The 19,693-nt window shown below is 53.6% G+C and overlaps 1 protein-coding gene across 2 annotated transcripts in view; it reads right to left on the bottom strand.

Annotated features, from left to right (window-relative positions):
- wnk4b (WNK lysine deficient protein kinase 4b) overlaps positions 1-19,693 on the bottom strand; it is a 46,010-nt gene that overhangs the window by 1,644 nt on the left and 24,673 nt on the right. The window contains exons 5-19 of one of the 2 annotated variants that reach the window (XM_067233588.1): positions 12,633-12,721; positions 11,288-11,507; positions 10,165-10,561; positions 9,190-9,398; positions 8,701-8,774; positions 7,661-7,796; positions 7,231-7,347; positions 6,366-6,527; positions 5,921-5,975; positions 5,667-5,798; positions 3,362-4,326; positions 2,850-2,943; positions 2,037-2,601; positions 1,608-1,813; positions 1,389-1,483 (exon numbers count right to left, since the gene is read on the bottom strand). In XM_067233588.1, coding sequence (XP_067089689.1) covers positions 1,389-1,483; positions 1,608-1,813; positions 2,037-2,601; positions 2,850-2,943; positions 3,362-4,326; positions 5,667-5,798; positions 5,921-5,975; positions 6,366-6,527; positions 7,231-7,347; positions 7,661-7,796; positions 8,701-8,774; positions 9,190-9,398; positions 10,165-10,561; positions 11,288-11,507; positions 12,633-12,721 — 3,516 coding nt within the window. Of the gene's footprint in view, positions 1-1,236; positions 1,484-1,607; positions 1,814-2,036; positions 2,602-2,849; positions 2,944-3,361; positions 4,327-5,666; positions 5,799-5,920; positions 5,976-6,365; positions 6,528-7,230; positions 7,348-7,660; positions 7,797-8,700; positions 8,775-9,189; positions 9,399-10,164; positions 10,562-11,287; positions 11,508-12,632; positions 12,722-19,693 lie in introns of those variants that run through there. The other variant, XM_067233587.1, reaches the window with a different exon arrangement.

Raw genomic sequence — 19,693 nt, 5'->3', positions numbered from 1 at the left:
GAGAGCAGGGGTCAGGAGACGACAGGAAGTGGTCATGACAAACTTCTGTAACCATGGCTGTGAAGTAGCGGAGATCTGAGGGTGAACGCCAAGGTGAACTCGGTGGTAACGTGGCTCTGAGCTATGGTCCGACCACCACACCTCTACCTCTCCAACCCTCTCCCCTCTCCAGGGTACCAGGCTCCATGGAAAGCTCTCCAGGGTACCCAGGCTCCATGCAAAGCTCTCCAGGGTACCCAGGCTCCATGGAAAGCTCTCCAGGGTACCCAGGCTCCATGGAAAGCTCTCCAGGGTACCCAGGCTCCATGCAAAGCTCTCCAGGGTACCCAGGCTCCATGGAAAGCTCTCCAGGGTACCCAGGCTCCATGGAAAGCTCTCCAGGGTACCCAGGCTCCATGGAAAGCTCTCCAGGGTACCCAGGCTCCATGGGAAGCTCTCCAGGGTACCCAGGCTCCATGGAAAGCTCTCGACGGTACCCAGGCTCCATGCAAAGCTCTCCAGGGTACCCAGGCTCCATGGAAAGCTCTCCAGGGTACCCAGGCTCCATGCAAAGCTCTCCAGGGTACCCAGGCTCCATGGAAAGCTCTCCAGGGTACCCAGGCTCCATGGAAAGCTCTCCAGGGTACCCAGGCTCCATGCAAAGCTCTCCAGGGTACCCAGGCTCCATGGAAAGCTCTCCAGGGTAGCCAGGCTCCATGCAAAGCTCTCCAGGGTACCCAGGCTCCATGGAAAGCTCTCCAGGGTACCCAGGCTCAATGGAGAGCTCTCCAGGGTAGCCAGGCTCCATGGAAAGCTCTCCAGGGTACCCAGGCTCCATGGAAAGCTCTCCAGGGTACCCAGGCTCCATGCAAAGCTCTCCAGGGTACCCAGGCTCCATGCAAAGCTCTCCAGGGTACCCAGGCTCCATGGAAAGCTCTCCAGGGTAGCCAGGCTCCATGCAAAGCTCTCCAGGGTACCCAGGCTCCATGGAAAGCTCTCCAGGGTACCCAGGCTCCATGGAGAGCTCTCCAGGGTAGCCAGGCTCCATGGAAAGCTCTCCAGGGTACCCAGGCTCCATGGAAAGCTCTCCAGGGTAGCCAGGCTCCATGCAAAGCTCTCCAGGGTACCCAGGCTCCATGGAAAGCTCTCCAGGGTAGCCAGGCTCCATGGAAAGCTCTCCAGGGTACCCAGGCTCCATGGAAAGCTCTCCAGGGTACCCAGGCTCCATGCAAAGCTCTCCAGGGTACCCAGGCTCCATGGAGAGCTCTCCAGGGTAGCCAGGCTCCCCTGGAGAGCTCTCATGGCTTACCAGCGTTCACTGGTACTCCAGGACTGAAAGAGTTGTACAGATATGCTAGGCCAGTGCTGGGGGACAGGGCCGTCATGGATCATGCGGGGGTGAGGCTTACCATCCGGCTGTAGTCCGGGGCGAAGGTCACTCCTTTACCTGCCCTCTCCTGGGAACCACTGCTGCTGCCGCTCACAGAGTTCTTCCTCATGATCCCTGGAAGACAGAGCACAGCTCGATTGACACGCAGGACCCTGTAAACGAAGGATAGACCCGACCACCCAAACAAGCCAGCAGGTGCTCTGAGGTTGGCCTGCCGGGTGTTGAGACTTAGGTTTACCTGCAGGGGGCAGTATGTCCGGTCTCTGCAGGCTGTTCCTGCGGGAGGGGGCGTAGTTGCTGCTTTTGGACAGGCGTCTCTGGCGGATGTTCAGCATGGCGGCCGGCGACACGATGCCAAGGGGGGGCACCTTGCCCATCCTGTGATACAGCTCCTCGATCTCCCTCTTCTGAGTGTCCTGCAGGTTCTGCACCTCCGACAGGTGTCTGGGAGGGGGAGAGAGAGAGAGGGAGAGAGAGAGGGGGGGAGGGAGGGGAGAGAGGTGGAGGCAGAGAGAAAGGGACAGAGAGGAATATATAAAAAGTTTTTTTTTTTTCTTTTACCATGAATGATCTCCACAGAGTTTTCCAATGCCCTTGAGGACACCCACGCACACACACACACACACACACAAACACACACGACTGGGGAACCCAACCGTCCAATCACCTCTCCCGGAGCTCCTGCAGTTCGTCCCACGACTCCTCCTCCTCGCTCTCCGTGTCGTCGCTGCTGGCGTAGGAGGTGCTGCGCATGTAGCTCACCCAGGGCTGGTGGAGGTTGCTGCCGCTGAACTGGGGGCTCCCCGCCGAGCCCTCCCACAGGCTGAGGCTGAGCTTCCGGCCTCCCCGCCGCCTCTCTCCCTCCTCCCCCTCCTCCTCCTCCGCCCCCTCGCCCTCCTCCTCCTCCTGCTCGGGGAGTCTGGGACCTCCTGGCCGGCAGGGGGCGCTGCGGTGGTCTGGGTTACTCGGAGGGCCGGTTGGGGCCTGCCGGGGCGGGGACAGGGCCACCGCGCTGATGCCGTTCTCTGAATCGCCGTGCTCCACCGTGCCGCTGCTGTCCGATTCGCTGTCCTGCTGGGGAGGGAGAGGAGGGGCGTCCTGGGTGGGGGTGGGCGGGGTGAGTTGTGGCGGGGGCGTGTCTTGTTGGATCTGGGCGGGGCCAGGGGAGGCGGCGGGGATGTCTGTGCTGGGAGTCACCTGGAAACGACCGACAGTGACGACAGGCTTCCTCTCTGTTAGACACAAGGAGAGGCGGAGAAATGGACAGATAGTGTGTGTGAAGGAGTGTCTTTAATATTGATGAGAAATCAACCCAAACTGCTTTCCATTGATGCTACAAAGAGCCTAAGGGCTCCCAGGCAACTTATTCTAAACATCTAATAAAGAAATAAATCGATTCAATTCAGGGGAAAGTGTAAAATGCACCACTTGAGGCCACCACTAGATGGCGATGTGGGCATGGCTGCTTCAGTTGTCCTACCCTCGTTGATAGGCGATAGTCTGTATTTTTGGGTGCTGATCCCCGGGTCTGACAGGGTCAAAGGTGAGGACGTTCTAGGACTGGGCGATGATACCTTCAGAAGCCGAACACAAAACAACAAAAACAATCACATTGTCAGTCAGAGGCACCAAATAGAAGAGAGAGGTATTCTTTTGTGTCCACGCTCGCCACGGGTGTGTCTGTCAGTCCTTTAGAGTACGGTGGTAGAACAGGTTTGAGATGAGGCAGGCAAGGCCACAATTATCTGAGCCCTATGCCAAGACCTGTGTGTGTGTGTGTGTGTGTGTGAGAGAGAGAAAGCGACATTTTGTGTGTGTACATAATATCCGTGTGTGTACATCTTTCTCAAACAGGACAGGCGGTAGTTAAGGATGACATCACTTCTGGGTCACATGTCTGAGTGTGTCCTAGTGAACCCTTTGAACCTTGGTGACCCATTTTGTGACCTTTGGTCGTGTGTGTGTGTGACCCCAAGTCTGTCTGTGTCTCACCGTGCTCTGTGGACTAGGTGGAGCAGAGGAGTCTGGGGAGGTACAGGAGGAGGAGGAGGAGGAGGAGGAAGAGGAGGAGGAGGAGGAGGAAGAGGAGGAGCCGTCTGCCCGCTCGTGGGGCCTTCCTCTGGGCCCCATGTCGGGGGACGTCTGGGGGCTGACCGTGGAGCCTGGAGGAGACAGACTGGAGCAGCTGGACACCTCCGGTCTGGAGCCCGGAGCTGAGCTCAGCTCCTCCGCAACCTCCCCACCAGTGGGGGGCGCCCCCGAACCCACTTTCATCAAGCCCTGGCTCCCGGCCTGCATCTGGGTTTGGGCATCAGCCAGCTGCTGGTACATGTCCAGATACTGGCTGGCGGCAACCGGGGCCCCCTGGGAGTGGAGGTAGGAGCCATCAGGCTGGATCATCCGGGGCTGGGGGGAGAACAGGGGGTGGCCGTAGGGACTGGGCTGGGGGTGGAAGGCCTGGGGCCCCCCGCTGGCCATGGTGGTGGGGGGCATGAAGGACTGAGCCACGCTCATGGCCAGGGACAACACGTTGGCCAGGGAGAAGAGGGGCTGGTTGTGGGAGGACCACAGCCCTGGAGTCTGCTGTGGCAGGGGGGCGGCAGACAGGAGGTTGACCTCACACCCTGCGGCCAGCCCCTCTCCACCTCCACCTGCCTGACTTGGCGAGGAGGTGGAGGAGGAGGGCGTGAGGGAGAGGGAGGAGGAGGGAGTGAGGGAGGAAGAGGGCGAAGGGGAGGGGGAGGAGAGGTTGGGGTTGCTGAGGAAGCGGGGGAGGCTCTGGGGGGCGAGGGAGGGAGTGGAGGCGTGGGGGTGCTGGTAGGGGTAAGGGGTGTGGGTGCTGGGGGCGTGGGGAGGTGTGGGGTACTGGGGGGGCAGGTGGTTGACCGGAGGCAGGGCGTCCGGGTGGGAGTACTGGAGGTACTGGGAGGGTGGAGGGTTGTAGGTCTGGGAAGAACCTGGGACACAAGACAAGAGAGTGACAAGACTTAGAAATCCACTCCACATGGAACATCGGAAGAAAACAGCCTCAACGTGTCTTTGGCTGCTCCATGCTGATACTAGTAAACGAGTCCTGACAAACGGCCCCATGTGGTCGTCACACGGCACACACGGGGCGGTGACATCACAGTAGCGAGGGAGCCGTAGCCTCGGGCGTCCTAGAGTAACCAGCCCATGATGTCGTCAGTCTCCTGGCTACACAGATACAGTCACACCAGGATACGGTGACACCAACACAGGTTTAGCTTACTTGCCACTTCCTGTCTAAGGTTGACACCTTCCCCGGACTGACTTGTCTTACAGTGGATCGTGTGCCCTGAGAGATTAGAGGCTCAATTCGTTAACATGGGAAGTCCAAAACACTGGTGTCCATGATACTGCACTGCAAAGACTATCTAACTATCTAAACTGAGATTGATAATCTTGTTTTTAGATTTTAAAATCTAGTTTTTACTTGTTTCTAGTATAAATGGCTCATCTGGTGACTTAAATTAAGTGAAAAACATTACTTTTTGAAATATTATCAAGGGAAAAGGTCTCACTTTATTGGCAGCCGATGTATTTGTTTTAAGCATAAGCAAGCTCAGAACTAATATTTCTGTACTTAAATTTGATTGGCACACACTGAAAAAACAGTACACCCAGTACCCCTCCCAGAAGGTGTTGAGATGATGTAGCAGCCTGACGTGGAACAATATCTGTGTGTGTGTGTGTGCACATTTGCAAGTGTGTGTGTGCACGTCCGTGAGCTTGTACTTGGTTCTGACAGGAGACCGGTCGTGGTCGTCAACACCTGTTTGAAGAGAAGTGTGCGGCAGACACCGTTCTGTCTGGGGCGGTGAGTGGAAAGAGTTGCCCTGTACAGTCAGTAAACATATTGGACTCAAGCACCAGGCAGTCAGCTGAGCACACACACACACACACACACATACCAGGACCCTGCGGTGAAACCAGCTTGAGAGGGAGCTAGGAAGGATGGGGTGGGGAGAGAGAGAGAGAGAGAGAGAGAGAGAGAGAGAGAGAGAGAGAGACAGAGAGAGCGTGAAAAGGAGGAAGGAGAAGTTGAGAGAGAGGTATTTCAGGATAAGCCCCCTTGAGATGAATCACCTCTTTTCAGAAGGGGCCCTACTTTTTGTTTTGGTGACTTTGATTTCCAAGGATTATAAAGTGTGGAGGAGGGAGAGAGAAAAAGAAAGCGACAGGGAGGGAGAGAAAGAGAGTAGGGAGGTTGGGGCCTGGTTGGTGGTAGGAGGGAGGCTGGGGGGGGGGGGGGTAGGAGGGAGGCTGGGGCAGTTACCTGAGGAGGTGTGGAAGGACTGGGAGCGGAGGGCGCGGACCGGGGGCAGGGCCTCTGGGTCCAGGTAGAAGTCTCCTCCTGGTGAGGGGGAGGAGCCCCGGGTCACCTGACCAATATCGGCAGCTGCATAGTCTGAGGCAGAGAGACCAACACAGTAAGACCAGCAGCATGCAGGAAGACATGGACTGAACACACACACACACACACAGACACACACAGACACACACACACAGACACACACAGACGTGTCTCACCCGGTAGAGACGAGGAGGAGTGTGTTCGTGCCAGACCGTGAGTGGTGAGGTTGGGCTGAAAACCACACAGAGAAAAACGATGAGTGTTTCACAGAAGTCCCGACCACGGCTCACCTCTTGGATACATGAAGGACACCCTCTCACTAGCTGGCCGAGAACAGGAGTTTGCTTTTGAGGAGCACAGGCAAGCTGAACTAAATCAAGCATTTTGGAGTCATGGGGCGCGGCAAAAGGGCTCCACAAAGTTTTTTTGCACGTTTCACCATACTTGTGAGGAAAAGGGGTAGTTGAACAAGAGCACACACACACTCCTCCACACACACACACACACACACACACACACACACACACACACACACACACACACACACACACACACACACACACACACACACACACACACACACACACACACACACACACACCTCCACACACACACACTCACCTGTGAGCCAGAGAGCAGGCCAACCCCACTCAGGTAGGGGAGAGCGTCCACCGGCCCCAGGGGCTCGCCACACCTCATCAGGGCCTCCGCCCTGCGGATGATGTCACGCATGCGGTGGATGAAGCCCTCCTGCTCCGAGGGCAGGATGAACTCATTAAACACCTGGAAGAGGAGCAGGATGAACTCATTAAACACCTGGAAGAGGAGCAGGATGAACTCATTAAAACACCTGGAGACACAAGAACAGGTCACCAAATGAACCCAGTGGTTCTCAAACGTTTCTGGCTTCAGAACCCCCTTTTCCTGATTTCTGAATGCAAGTACCCCCAATACCTGTATTATACTGTGTAAAACACCAATATATTCATGCTTTTGTATTTTTATCCACTTTCTCAGTAGTGCTAACAACCATTGATTTGAATCAGGTGTGTTACATACAGGACAGTGGGCCCAGAGGACCTGGGTTGAAGAACACAGCTTTAGAGAGTACAGTGAGTACACTGACAAAGTACATCGACAGGACTCTCATGGTGAGGTGAGACGTCTGACTGTGACCATCGTGATCTAGCTGTGGAACGCTTCCTTGTTTATGCATGACCTGGTGACCTATGTGGAGACAGAGCGCTTGTATTCCCCGACCAATGGTGGCTCTTCGATCCCGTCATGTGACAGTGACTACAGGTCACCAGGAGGTCATGAGGGAGGTCATCAGTGAGGAGGGGAGATCTGCAGCTCAGCAGTTCTACCACTCTGGGGTTACATAACAGACACACAGACAGACGGACAGACGGACAGACAGATACACAGACAGACACACACACACAGACAGACACACACACACACACACAGACAGACGGATAACTACCATGACAGCTGCAATGTCTTCAGGGTTGTCTCCATCCAGGTCGAACTTAAAGGTCACCATCTTGCTGTTGTGTGTCTGAAGCTGGCACTCCACCACGCGATCAACCTTGTCTGACAACTACAGGACACAAACACACACACCCAAGGACACACACACATGGACAAACACACACACGCACACCTGATTACAACCATGACCCAAAAACGGAGAAAGAGAGCAACTGTACAATGTGTAGTCGTCAACTCTTCCACGGTGCCCTACTTAAAGACACCAGTAACTAAAGATCAAGGATTTTGTGTAGAGATAAGGCAAAGAGACAATGTGAAGATCCAAAGATCTTCCAAAACTCAGCAGAACCGTGATGGACTGACAGCCTGGCTCCAGAACACACAGATCCGGAAGGTTCTGCCCAAACCGGATGGTTCCTTACCCCAGTGATCCGAAGGCGGGAGCGAGCTCTCCTCCTGAACAGCTTGGCGCCTGTGCGCTTGCTGGCGCCCTTGGCACTCCTCTCTGATTGGCCCTCGTTACCGTCACTCAACCCGGACGTCACATCGGAGGCGTAGCTGAAGGGAGGTTCAGGAAATGAGGTCACAAAGACTGACATCACACCACGTAATACTGAGCTGATACAGTGACACAGGCCTGTTGTATATGTTGTAAATCATCATCTATTGCCTCTTCTTAGGCCAGATTGGAAATGAGGATCTATTTATTGACCTTATGGAGTGCTATGACTCAGGAAGCCTCTCGTTTGAAACCAGTGTCCTTCTGGGCTCTGACACACCACTCACCTTCAGCCCACTTCATTAACCGTGACACACGCTCAAACACACACGCACACACACGCACTGCCTGACTGTCCGTATAATTACGCACAGGAAATGGGGTGATTGGTGATTGTGTGTGTGTGTGGGTGGGAGAGGTTATTTGTGTGTATGTGTGTGTGTGTGTGTGTGTGTGGGTGGGTTGGAGAGGTTACGTGTGTGTGTGGGTGGGTGGCAGAGGTTACGTGTGTGTGTGTGTGTGGGTTGGACAGGTTACTTGTGTGTGTGTGTGTATATGTGTCATACAGAAAGGGAAGTACCCTCCAGTAGAGCACTATAGTGCAGTCAAGTGACATTATAAATCAAAGCTTTTATATACACTAACCCCCCCAACCCCCCCCCCCCCCCCCCCCCCATCACACACACCCGCACACACAAACACACACCCGCACACACACACCTCCCTCTTGAGTTTTAAATGGGTAGTTCAAGTGTAAATGTTCCAATGTTCCTCAGCTACATGGCCAAGGTTAAAAGGCATGGACCTCCTGTATCAGTACAGCAGCTATTGGAATGCATTCACACCACACCACTTCTGGGTTCATCCAGGGCTACACCACACCACTTCTGGGTTCATCCAGGGCTACACCACACCACTTCTGGGTTCATCCAGGGCTACACCACCACACCACTTCTGGGTTACCTGTCAACCGGCGAGGAGAAACCACTGGCAGATCCAGACTGGAGCCGCTCGGCATTGTGGGACACGGCGATGCTCTGAGGGGGGGGAGAGGAGCAGACACAGGGCTGCTATCAGAATAGTCTGCTGAGGTAGGCAGCTAAATTTACCCAGCCATGGATCTAGTGAGTAGGGCTGTGTTGGTCTCTGGGGCCTGGTCACCCTAGTTACCTGGCTCTCAGGCCCCAAGCTGTTGACTCGGTTCATTAATCTGTGCAACTGGATTGTTCCAGCAGGGAGAGCACTGTCATGCTGGTATAGCATCACTGGGGACATGTGACTATGAAGGTCACTTCCTGGAGTTTGACAGTTTAACTGTACAGATTCTCAATAAATTCTGGATTTAGATTACCTTCTGTTCCTGGCTAAACATCGTTCTGGCTAGCAGATGGATAAGCTCTTAGCTCCTCCCTCCTCTGACCTCATGCCCCTGCCCTCCTATGAGGTCCCTACCGTGGGGAAGCGCAGAGCAGGGATTGGTGGAGCCGCTGTGGGCGGGGCCTCAGGGGGCGGAGTTTCCATGTGAGGCGCTTCAACGGTTGGCGGAACGGGTGGGACGGCGGCAGGGAGGGCGGAGGGGGCGTGGCTTCCGGGAAAGAGCGGGGCTTCTCCCGGCTCCTGTAGACCTGAGGAGCTCAGGTAGCCGTCTGTCTCACAGTCCGCTGTTATGGCAACAAGCACAGATAGGGGTGGGGGAGGGGGGGGGGGAAGGGGGAGAGAGGGAGGCAGGCTTAAGAGGGGGAGGATGAAGGATCAAGCAGGCAGTGGGCCCAGACCACTCTCAGGGGTAACCACGGTAACCACAACAAACAGCTGGGATTAGTCTGCTTAGGCTTCACATGAGGACAGCAGTGCTGCAGCTATCAGATCCCACCCCACAAGCTACACACACACACACACACACACACACACACACACACACACACACTACTACTTTAAAGGGCATGGGAATGCAAGCTATGCATGTACACAACATGTTTATGGTTACACCTGTGTGACTTGAGAGGTGTAGGACTGTATGCACTACAGTGCACTGAGAATGCAGGCCGAGCTTGTTTCAATCCGCTATCTGTCCAATCAGTGCTAAGGTTCAACGTCTGGTTCTACCATATCAGCTGTTTATATACTGTGCACTGTGTGCGGGCCTCGTCCTCAGACTTTGATCAGCAGCTGTCTGAGTGCTATCACAGGGGGGGTTAAAACACTAAGCTGCCGCCACGAGCTACGCTCGGACGAGAGCGGTGCAGGTATTTCCTTTGCGAAATGAACACGGGAAATCTATTTCGGCCTCCTTCCCTCTCCCTCTAATCCACTGTTCCTCCCCTCCTCTGCTCTACTGTTACTGTCCTCTTCCTCTCCTCAACCCTCCCTCCCCTCCCCTCTCCCTCTCCTGTACTCGCTGCGTGTGGTGCAGGGCTCTTTCCTCACAGGTGGCGGAGGAGTTGTTGGAGGCCGAGCGGATGTTGTAGTGCTGCCTCTGCTGGGAGTCCGGCTCCCCGGCCTCAGCCGCGAGGCTGGCGTTGAGGCCCGAGTCCATCGAGCCGTCGAGGGCCCACACCGCGGGGCCCGACACAGTCAGCGTGGGAGGAGTCTGTGTGCGAGGCTGGGCGGGGCTGGGGGACTGCGTGGGAGGGGCCAAGGGAGGTTTGGGGGCGGGGGCTGGCTCAGGCTCCTCCTCCTCGATGACGGTTTCCTGTCGGGAACGCAGGGCCTCCTGGGCGAGGCGCCGATGTTTCTCCCGCTGACGTTTGATGGCGGTGACCCGGTCGCGGATCGCCTTGGCAACCAGCTTGAAGTCGGCCTCACAGACGAAGCCGAGCACCACCTGGAGAGGGGGAGAGGGGGAGAGGGGGGAGAGGGGGGAGAGTTGGGAGAGGGGGAGAGGGGGAGAGTTGGGAGAGGGGGAGAGGGGGAGAGAAGTACTTAGGTGATCAGCTGCATTCTCATTTGACAAGGCCAGGGCCAACACCCGTGGTGGAAACTTGAGCACTTGACCACATGCAGATCCCTGTGATATGTCTAAGGTTCCTGAACCGAGAAAGCAAAGACCTTTGACATTTGAACCCGTCTTTTAGGCTGTTGGAATTCAGTGTTGATAGACTCTGACTAAACGGATGTAGCTGTTAGTGGTAGTAGTTAATCAACGTAGAGATAGAATGCCTTTGTACCTCCAACCTAATTCCATGTGATTCCATTTATGTGTGTCTGCGTACACAGCGTGGGTAAGACCACCAGGCAGAGAAACACAATCCCACCTCTGCTGCAAACCTTTTCTCCGTGAATAAACTAGGAAACTAGGGGTCAGATGGCTGAGCGGTTAGGGAGTCGGGCTATTAATCAGAAGGTTGCCGGTTCGATTCCCTGGCTGTACAAAATGACATTGTGTCCCTGGGCAAGGCACTTCACCCTACTTTCCTCGGAGGAATGTCCCTGTACTTACTGTACGTCGATCTGGATAAGAGCGTCTGCTAAATGAGTAAATGTAAATGTAAGTGTAATCCTACGACTTCCTCCAGGAAGTCTTTGAGTATCCCAGAAACGGCCCCCTCACCATCTCCTGGGCCACCTCCTCGGGCACGTCCTTGTACAGCTCGAACAGGAACTCGATGGCGTTGTTGTCCTTGTACTTCCCGTGCAGCTTCTTGGTGTCGTCCATGCGCAGCCACAGCTTCAGGCCTGACTTGACCGTGTCGTCCTCCTCGGCCAGCTCCACGCGGACGCCGTTGTTCTCCTGGAAGAACGTGTGCTCCAGCAGGTCCTGGATGGTGTACCTGGGGGAGGGGGAGGGTGGAGAGGGGGAGCCGGAGAGAGGAGGGGACCAAGTGAGAGAGGAGAGGAGAGGGGGGGAGGAGGGGACCAAGTGAGAGAGGAGAGGGGGGGAGAAGGGGACCAAGTGAGAGAGGAGAGGAGAGGGGGGGAGGAGGGGACCAAGTGAGAGAGGAGAGGAGAGGGGGGGAGGAGGGGACCAAGTGAGAGAGGAGAGGAGAGGGGGGGAGGAGGGGACCAAGTGAGAGAGGAGAGGGGGGAAGGAGGGGACCAAGTGAGAGAGGAGAGGGGGAGGGAGGAGGGGACCAAGTGAGAGAGGAGAGGGGGGGCGACCAGGAAAGACGAGAGTGGGGAGGGGCGGGACCAGAAGAGAGGGGAGGGGGGAATGAACCTTGACGCATTGCTTGAAGCGTGGAGTCGGTTACTTTAGTCAGATGTGTGGTGTGTGGGGGGGGGCATACTGGATGACAGGGTTACTTTAGTCAGATGTGAGGTGTGTGGGGGGGGCATACTGGATGACAGGGTTACTTTAGTCAGATGTGAGGTGTGTGGGGGGGCCATACTGGATGACAGGGGGGTGGGGAGAGGTCAGGATATACGCGAGGCTTAAAGGGGTGTACACTGGTAACAGGACCTCCAGAGTTTACAGGCCAGGAGAGACAGATAGATTACCCCACAAGAGTGTGTGTGTGTGTTTATGGTTAGCTGAGGCAAGTGTAATCCGACATCATTAACGATGGGCCGTCAACCACGATCAATAACCTTTGGTCCTGTCGCCCTGGAAACACGGCAACATTTGTGTGGAGTCGTTTCTCGGTTATTTTTAGCGACGAGCCAGTCGGATCAATGCTGGCAGGGATGCTGCATGAGCCAGTTAAGCTGTTGAACTCACAAGCACACTGCAGACTGCATCTGTGGCTCAACAGTGACGAGTGATGCAGTCAGTCTTTTTTTGTTCCCATGTCACTTTCTTGAGCTTGAGTGGGGGGGGTGCGACGCGTGGGCCTGGTGAAGACATTGTCTGGCATTGCATTGGCTCTCTAAGAAGACAAACCTTGACCTACCCCCCTTACAGAACCCACACTCACACAGAGATTTTTCAAAATAAAAGTCTTCGCAGGTGACTGTACCTCTCGGTGTTGTTCATGCGGATGCATCCCTCGATGATCTCTTTTAGCTCAGGGACTTTGACTTTGTAGAAGCTATCTGGTTTCATGCCCTGTGAGGGTGAGGAGAGAGAGAGGGATCTGGTTAGTAATATCTTCATTCCCTGAGAGGGTGAGGAGAGAGAGAGACCTGGTTAGTAATATCTTCATGCCCTAAGAGGGTGAGGAGAGAGAGAGACCTGGTTAGTAATATCTTCATGCCCTAAGAGGGTGAGGAGAGAGAGAGACCTGGTTAGTAATATCTTCATGCCCTAAGAGGGTGAGGAGAGAGAGAGACCTGGTTAGTAATATCTTCATGCCCTAAGAGGGTGAGGAGAGAGAGAGACCTGGTTAGTAATATCTTCATGCCCTGAGAGGGTGAGGAGAGAGAGAGACCTGGTTAGTAATATCTTCAGGCCCTGAGAGGGTGAGGAGAGAGAGAGACCTGGTTAGTAATATCTTCATGCCCTGAGAGGATGAGGAGAGAGAGAGACCTGGTTAGTAATATCTTCATGCCCTGAGAGGGTGAGTAGAGAGAGTGAGGCGGAGTGAGGCGGACCTGGCTAGTAAAAACACACTGCTTTTGCACTGCACCACAACATGGTATCTTGTACATTTGTATTTTTTGTAATATTTGTATTTTTGTATTTTTATATTGTAATTTACGGCAACTTATATTTATCCCACTTAGTACTGCTAGTTTATGTACCCTTAGTATAGTTAGTCCACATATTTAAATTTTAGGTATATGTTTATTGTATGCACCTTCCTGCCAAAGCAAATTCCTTGTCTGTGCAAACTTTCATGGCGAATAAATCCCTTTCTGATTCTGATTCTGATTCTGAAATCAACCCTGTCACTGCCGCTCCGGAGCAACGAGCCGGATGACAGACATCAGACCCAGGGAAGCGGTGACAACAGAGCAAGCGAGGGGACTGATGCAGACAGACAGCAGGGGAGAAACTTGAGCCCTGCTGGGCAGCTAGCAGACCGCCCTGGTGCCCAGAAACACTACGCTGCCGTCTTCACTACACCAGGTATTAGCACGTCACTTTGGATTAAAAAAATACAATAAACGGATGGCTAAACAGATGGATAAAAGGTCAAATGGACGTCATCTGAATTGACCAGAATAATTCTCACGATAAAACCGAAAGCATCAGAGATCCCATAAAAAAAAAACCTGTCATGAATTTCCTTCGTCCCCACTAGCAGCAGCGGAGGCCGACTGGGCCCGCTTCGAAAACTGCTTCAGTCACAGGGCTACAAGCTAACAGTGCCACTGTGCGTCAGACACACTCCTGTATGCACCTGTGGACGGCTGTCACCCCCCCCCCCCCCCCACCCCCCACAAACACACACCGAAGGTCTGAATAGCAAGTGGATGTCACTTCGGGGGGTCACAGCCATGAACTGATAAGTGACTTCCTGTTTCCTGCCGTGTAGCTTCTCCTCCTAACTTCCTGCCTTTGTGCGAGCCCAGGCCAGGGCCCTCCCAGAGTGCTGCTGTGTGCCGCTCTCCAGGACGCAGGCAGAGGAGGTAACTCTATAACCAGCCTTGAGGGGCAGGTAAGCTGATATCACACATCAAGTAAGGTGCTGTCTGAAGCGCACAGCTGAGGCAGCCTGGCTTGTGACAAACTGAGTAAGATCAACTGCGTATCAGCGTTCCAGCCAGGTCTGGTGAGCTTACACACACGCACACACACGCACACACACACGCATGCACACACAGACACACACACACAGAAAACAGTGTGGGTGGTAATGTCCGTCCAAACCACCAAAGATCATCTGCACCACATCATCATCTGCACAAAATCTGAGTCACTCTCATTGGTGACCATAAATAGTGTGTGTGTATGTGTGCCTAGCAGGAATGAGAAAATACACATGTGAGAACACACACACCCCTGCCCCCAACACACACACACACGGACACACACACACAGGGACAGACACACACACACACTCATTGGCACAGACTGTCATGGATGGTTGAGTGGCGATGACGCTGGAGAACTTTAGAGCTGCGAGGTGGATCTGCTTCATTCAATATTCAACAAGCGGAACACATCTGCAAGGTGGGGGGTAATGAGCAAGGGGAAAAAGCTTGGTCACACACACACACACGTCAAAGCTCGTTTTAGAGGACATGTTGACAAACGAGTTGTTTTGGTCAAAGCATCCTGTTAACGTGCTGTATGAAGTCATGTTGGGTTACACAACCCCTCAAAGACTCTGTGGGATAACTCTGGAACAGGAACAGAACCAGGTCTGTGGAACAGGAACAGAACCAGGTCTGTGGAACAGGAACAGAACCAGGTCTGTGGAACAGGAACAGAACCAGTGCCGGCTGACAACTGCTGTGAACTATGCACCAATAAATCTAAACGGAACAACTGGAACCGTGTGGGCCGCTCAGAGCGGACCCGAGTATTCCTGCGGCCGTGGATACGGCCAACAGCGCATGCCGAAGTGAAGGGTGAAGAGCTTGTTTATGGAAAAGAGGCCGTGGTTTGGTGCTCTGCACTGTTACCAGACCAGATAATCACCCTGGACGGCTTCTCAGAAGGAGGAAGAGGACGACGTCACAGCACACACACACACAGATCCATCCATAGCTTTCGCAAGTGGATAATAGTCCTGGGATGGTTAGAGGTTGCAGAACAGAGGTAGCTCTGTGTTTTGTAGGTGGGAAACATCACTCCCCATTAACTGACCACACAGAACCCTGAGGTGGTTACCCAGGGGACTGACTGACTGCCTTGGTCACACACACACACACGCACACACACACACACGAAACACACAGCTTCCAACACACATAAAAACACAACTTTGACATCAGACAACGCCCACATCAAACACTCAATCAAACAAACACACCCACGCACAACCTCTAACACATGCACGAACACACAACCTCTAACACACAAACACACACGCACAAAGACTGCAGGGGGTCCTTCAAAATATTTCCATATCTACTTTGTCCTCGTCACAGAAACCGCAGTGAATGTGAAATCCGTTTTTGGGGTTACCTTGGAGACCAACCCAGACAAAGCGATAAAGAAGAGATCAGTCCAAGAGATACAGAGGATTATTGTCCTAGTGGGGCCACCATAATGGCCTCGAAACCACATCCCCTGGGGTCTGGAAATGGCGAGAGCCATCAGAACACGGAGGCTGATGAAAGGCGATGGGTCACTTCTCACCGGGCTTCATCGCATGGATCCCGCTCCACTCTCTCCTCTCCCCTGTCCCTCTCTCTAACTCCTTCCCTCATTCTCTTAATGAGAGATGTCCTTTGCCAGTTCACCCACCGCTGAGAGCAGGCACATCAACCTAATTGTTCCCCTCAGCAGCACAGGACTTTCCAGGTACGCCAATGTTCTAGGTGAAGGGACATCAGTCGCTGGCTGATGTGTTCCAACACCTGCAGCACGCCTCAGAAAAACAAACAAACAAACAAACAAACATACTAAAAGCCCCGTCATTGACAAGCCTTGATATTTCCGTGTCCCGTCTAGATCCGTGTGCGATCAGCAGGACTGGGATGAAGGAGGATGTACGCAGGTCGTCGCAGCTGCACGGTTGCCAGCACAGGAGCCGGAGATGATAGACTTCTACACCGCACCAAAAAAAAAAAAAAAAAACTAACCTAGTGTGATAATCTTGTTTTTAGACTTTATATCTAGTTTTTACTTGTAACTGGGTTATACAGTATGGTTAACGTCTGTTTGATCTGTCCCCTGATTATAGAGCTATTTATAACCCGTTTTTTAACTCGCCTATATAGGCCCTTTTCATCTAAGATGTCCTTGAGTGTTTTGAAAAGCGACCCCCCAATGGAATGCGTACATTTGATTATTTATTCTTATGAAACGCACACGACGGCAGGTCGTGCGGGGAGGTACACCAGGCTGCGTCGGGAACATTGTTGATTCCAGGAGAGGAGAAAGGTGACGCCTGACCGGGATGTCATCTGTAGGGCGTGTGTACATGTGTGCTACGAGCACCCTGATTCAATCACCTCTCCCTGACTGCCCCTGTTATGTCAATTACCCCCCTGCTGTGCCTCGATGATGCACTCCCTCTCCTTCTAATTTAGCCTTCAGAGATCGCCACTTAGGCACTAACAGTCTCGTCTGCACAGCCAAACTGCTCTACCCCCCCCCACCCCTTCCCTCTTTCTCTCATTCATGTTCTCTCTATATCACTGGATAAGGGTGATGAAGCACTATAATCATGGTGTACACACGCACGGACGCACAGCACACAGGAAGTGCGTCAGGGTTCCTTATTGCCCTGCAGTGATTGATGTGTGTGTGGACGGGACCGAGGCGGAGGGGGGGGGGTAGGAGAGGGAGCCAAGCACGGAGACCGAAGCTAAACGCAGCCCTGGTGGGAGGTTGGGAGTTGGAGGAAAGATCCTGGTTCCACGCAGGGAGACTGGACCTTTTAGTAGCATTTATCAACCACACACACACACTCGTGAACACGTGCACTAGACGCTTTGCATGTGTGTGTGGTTAAAGTATGTGTGTGTGGTTAAAGTGTGTGTGTGTGTGTGTGTGATTAAAGTGTGTGTGTGGTTAAAGTGTGTGTGTATGTGTGTGTGGTTAAAGTGTGTGTGTGGTTAAAGTGTGTGTGTATGTGTGTGTGGTTAAAGTGTGTGTGTGGTTAAAGTATGTGTGTGTGGTTAAAGTGTGTGTGTGGTTAAAGTAAGTGTGTGTGTGTGTGTGTGTGTATGTGTGTGTGGTTAAAGTGTGTGTGTGGTTAAAGTGTGTGTGTGTGTGTATGTGGTTAAAGTGTGTGTGTGGTTAAAGTGTGTGTGTGGTTAAAGTGTGTGTGTGGTTAAAGTGTGTGTGTATGTGTGTGTGGTTAAAGTGTGTGTGTGGTTAAAGTATGTGTGTGTGGTTAAAGTGTGTGTGTGGTTAAAGTATGTGTGTGTGGTTAAAGTGTGTGTGTGGTTAAAGTATGTGTGTGTGGTTAAAGTGTGTGTGTGGTTAAAGTAAGTGTGTGTGGTTAAAGTGTGTGTGTGTGTGTATGTGGTTAAAGTGTGTGTGTGGTTAAAGTGTGTGTGTGGCTAAAGTGTGTGTGTGGTTAAAGTGTGTGTGTGTGTATGTGGTTAAAGTGTGTGTGTGGTTAAAGTGTGTGTGTGGTTAAAGTGTGTGTGTGGTTAAAGTGTGTGGGTGGTTAGTGTGTGTGTATGTGTGTGTGGTTAAAGTGTGTGTGTGTGTGTGATTAAAGCACGCCGGTGTCAGTGTGATTCAGTCTGGAGGGAGTCAGGGTCAGAGTCTGAGAGGTCCTCATCTCTCGGCTGGTCCACGTCAGCGGAGCGGCTGGGTGAGTCAGCGGGCTCTGACGGGCTCTGACGGGCTCTGACGGGCTCTGACGGGCTCTGACGGGCTCTGACGGGCTCTGACGGGCTCTGACGGGCTCTGAAGGGCTCTGACGGGCTCTGACGCGCTGCTCATCAGCATCGTGGTGACACCACACACAGGAAAAACACACACACACACTGTTTGTGTGGCAGAGCTCTCCTTTATGTCGCTGGCTCCTGGCCTGCGCGCGCCAGTGTGCGCCCAAGTAGGATAAGCCCGTTGTCACAGCAACCGCCCGTTCTGAGAAAGGTGGGAGGCGTGTATTTTTTTGTACGTTTTTTTTTTTTTTTTTTGACTCTCCAGAAAAGGGGTGATAATGAAGCTCTTACTATCAGCCTTCTTTCAGCCGTGCTCACTGACCTTTCTATATGAACCGCTGCTGCATGTGTGCGTGTGTGTGTGTGTGTGTGACTTCCCTGTGAGGTGTCATCCCATTACCGAGTGTAATTTTCCCTTTCCCTTTCCCAGTAGAAGTCATGAATGAGGTCTAATTGGCTACGTGGGCGGATGTGGCTGTCCGTATCCGCCGTTCTGAGTGTCAGACGGCAAGCTACCCTCCTTGGGACTGGCTCTTCTTCTGGAGCGGAGAGCCACTTAGTGACGGGTTGTTCTCCGCTCAAATGACGATGAGAGGCTCGTCTGACGAGATGACTAGCTACCAGGAAAAGGTCCTCATGTGCTCTGATGGGGGAGAGGTTTCCTCCTAAGTGCTGGACCCCAGAAGTCAGGCCGTGTCTCGTAGAGATGTTTCCCTCCACTTACCCGGTGTGTTCAGTAAGCAGCTGTTTGGGGCCTGCCAGTCTCACGGCACCTGAGGAAAATCTCATCCTTGTCCCTGCTTCACTCCACAATTACAACCCTGAGTCGAACGCCTCATTAAAGCTGACTTAATGCCCTGTTAAAGCACTCCCACAGCCGTGTATTAGCTGACCCTGGGAAACAAGAGATGCTTTATAGTCTTTTTGTTAGCTTCCGGTACGCGGCGCTAACGTTCTAAGAGCCGTGACGCTCCCCCCCCCCTCCCCAGAGCAGTGACTGTGTCCTCGGCCCCCCCAGCCCCGCAGAGCAGAGTCAGACCACGACACAAGAGCCGCACTGTTCGAGAACACACCCTCGTCCTTCGACTGTTCTACCGCGCTGCCGGTTCTCTCTGGTCAGCTGATAGGGTGCGTGGGCACCCTCTCCTCCACCCTGAGGGCCTCTGCAGGTCCCACTCCAAGCTGCCGTCTCTGCTCTCGGAGGTTTGCGCTGTGGGGTGTAGGTGTTCCCGGGCAGAACCGCGATGACTGACTCCAGTGTGCCTGGAGCGTTCTCTCGGTTTCAAGGGGCCACGGAATTGACCTCTGCGCGCCAACGCTCTGGCGTCATGACAACGCCCACACTCTGCATGTGCGGAGAAGCGGAGGCGCGTGCTGACACACGCACACACTCAGACACCACACACACACACACAGAGGGATAAGGCGTGTTCGTGTCTGCACAAACAGACCCCACACAGAGAGACACACACACACACAGACACACTGAAGGATAAGGCGTGTTCGTGTCTGCACAAACAGACCACACACACACACACAGAGAGACACACACACACACACACACAGAGACACTGAGGGATAAGGCGTGTTCGTGTCTGCACAAACAGACCACACACAC

The sequence above is a fragment of the Osmerus mordax genome, chromosome 3 (genome assembly GCF_038355195.1).
Source record: "Osmerus mordax isolate fOsmMor3 chromosome 3, fOsmMor3.pri, whole genome shotgun sequence".
NCBI classification, from domain to species: Eukaryota; Metazoa; Chordata; class Actinopteri; order Osmeriformes; family Osmeridae; genus Osmerus; species Osmerus mordax.
Note: the sequence above shows the minus strand (reverse complement) of the source record. Positions and strands in the feature narration are given on the sequence as shown.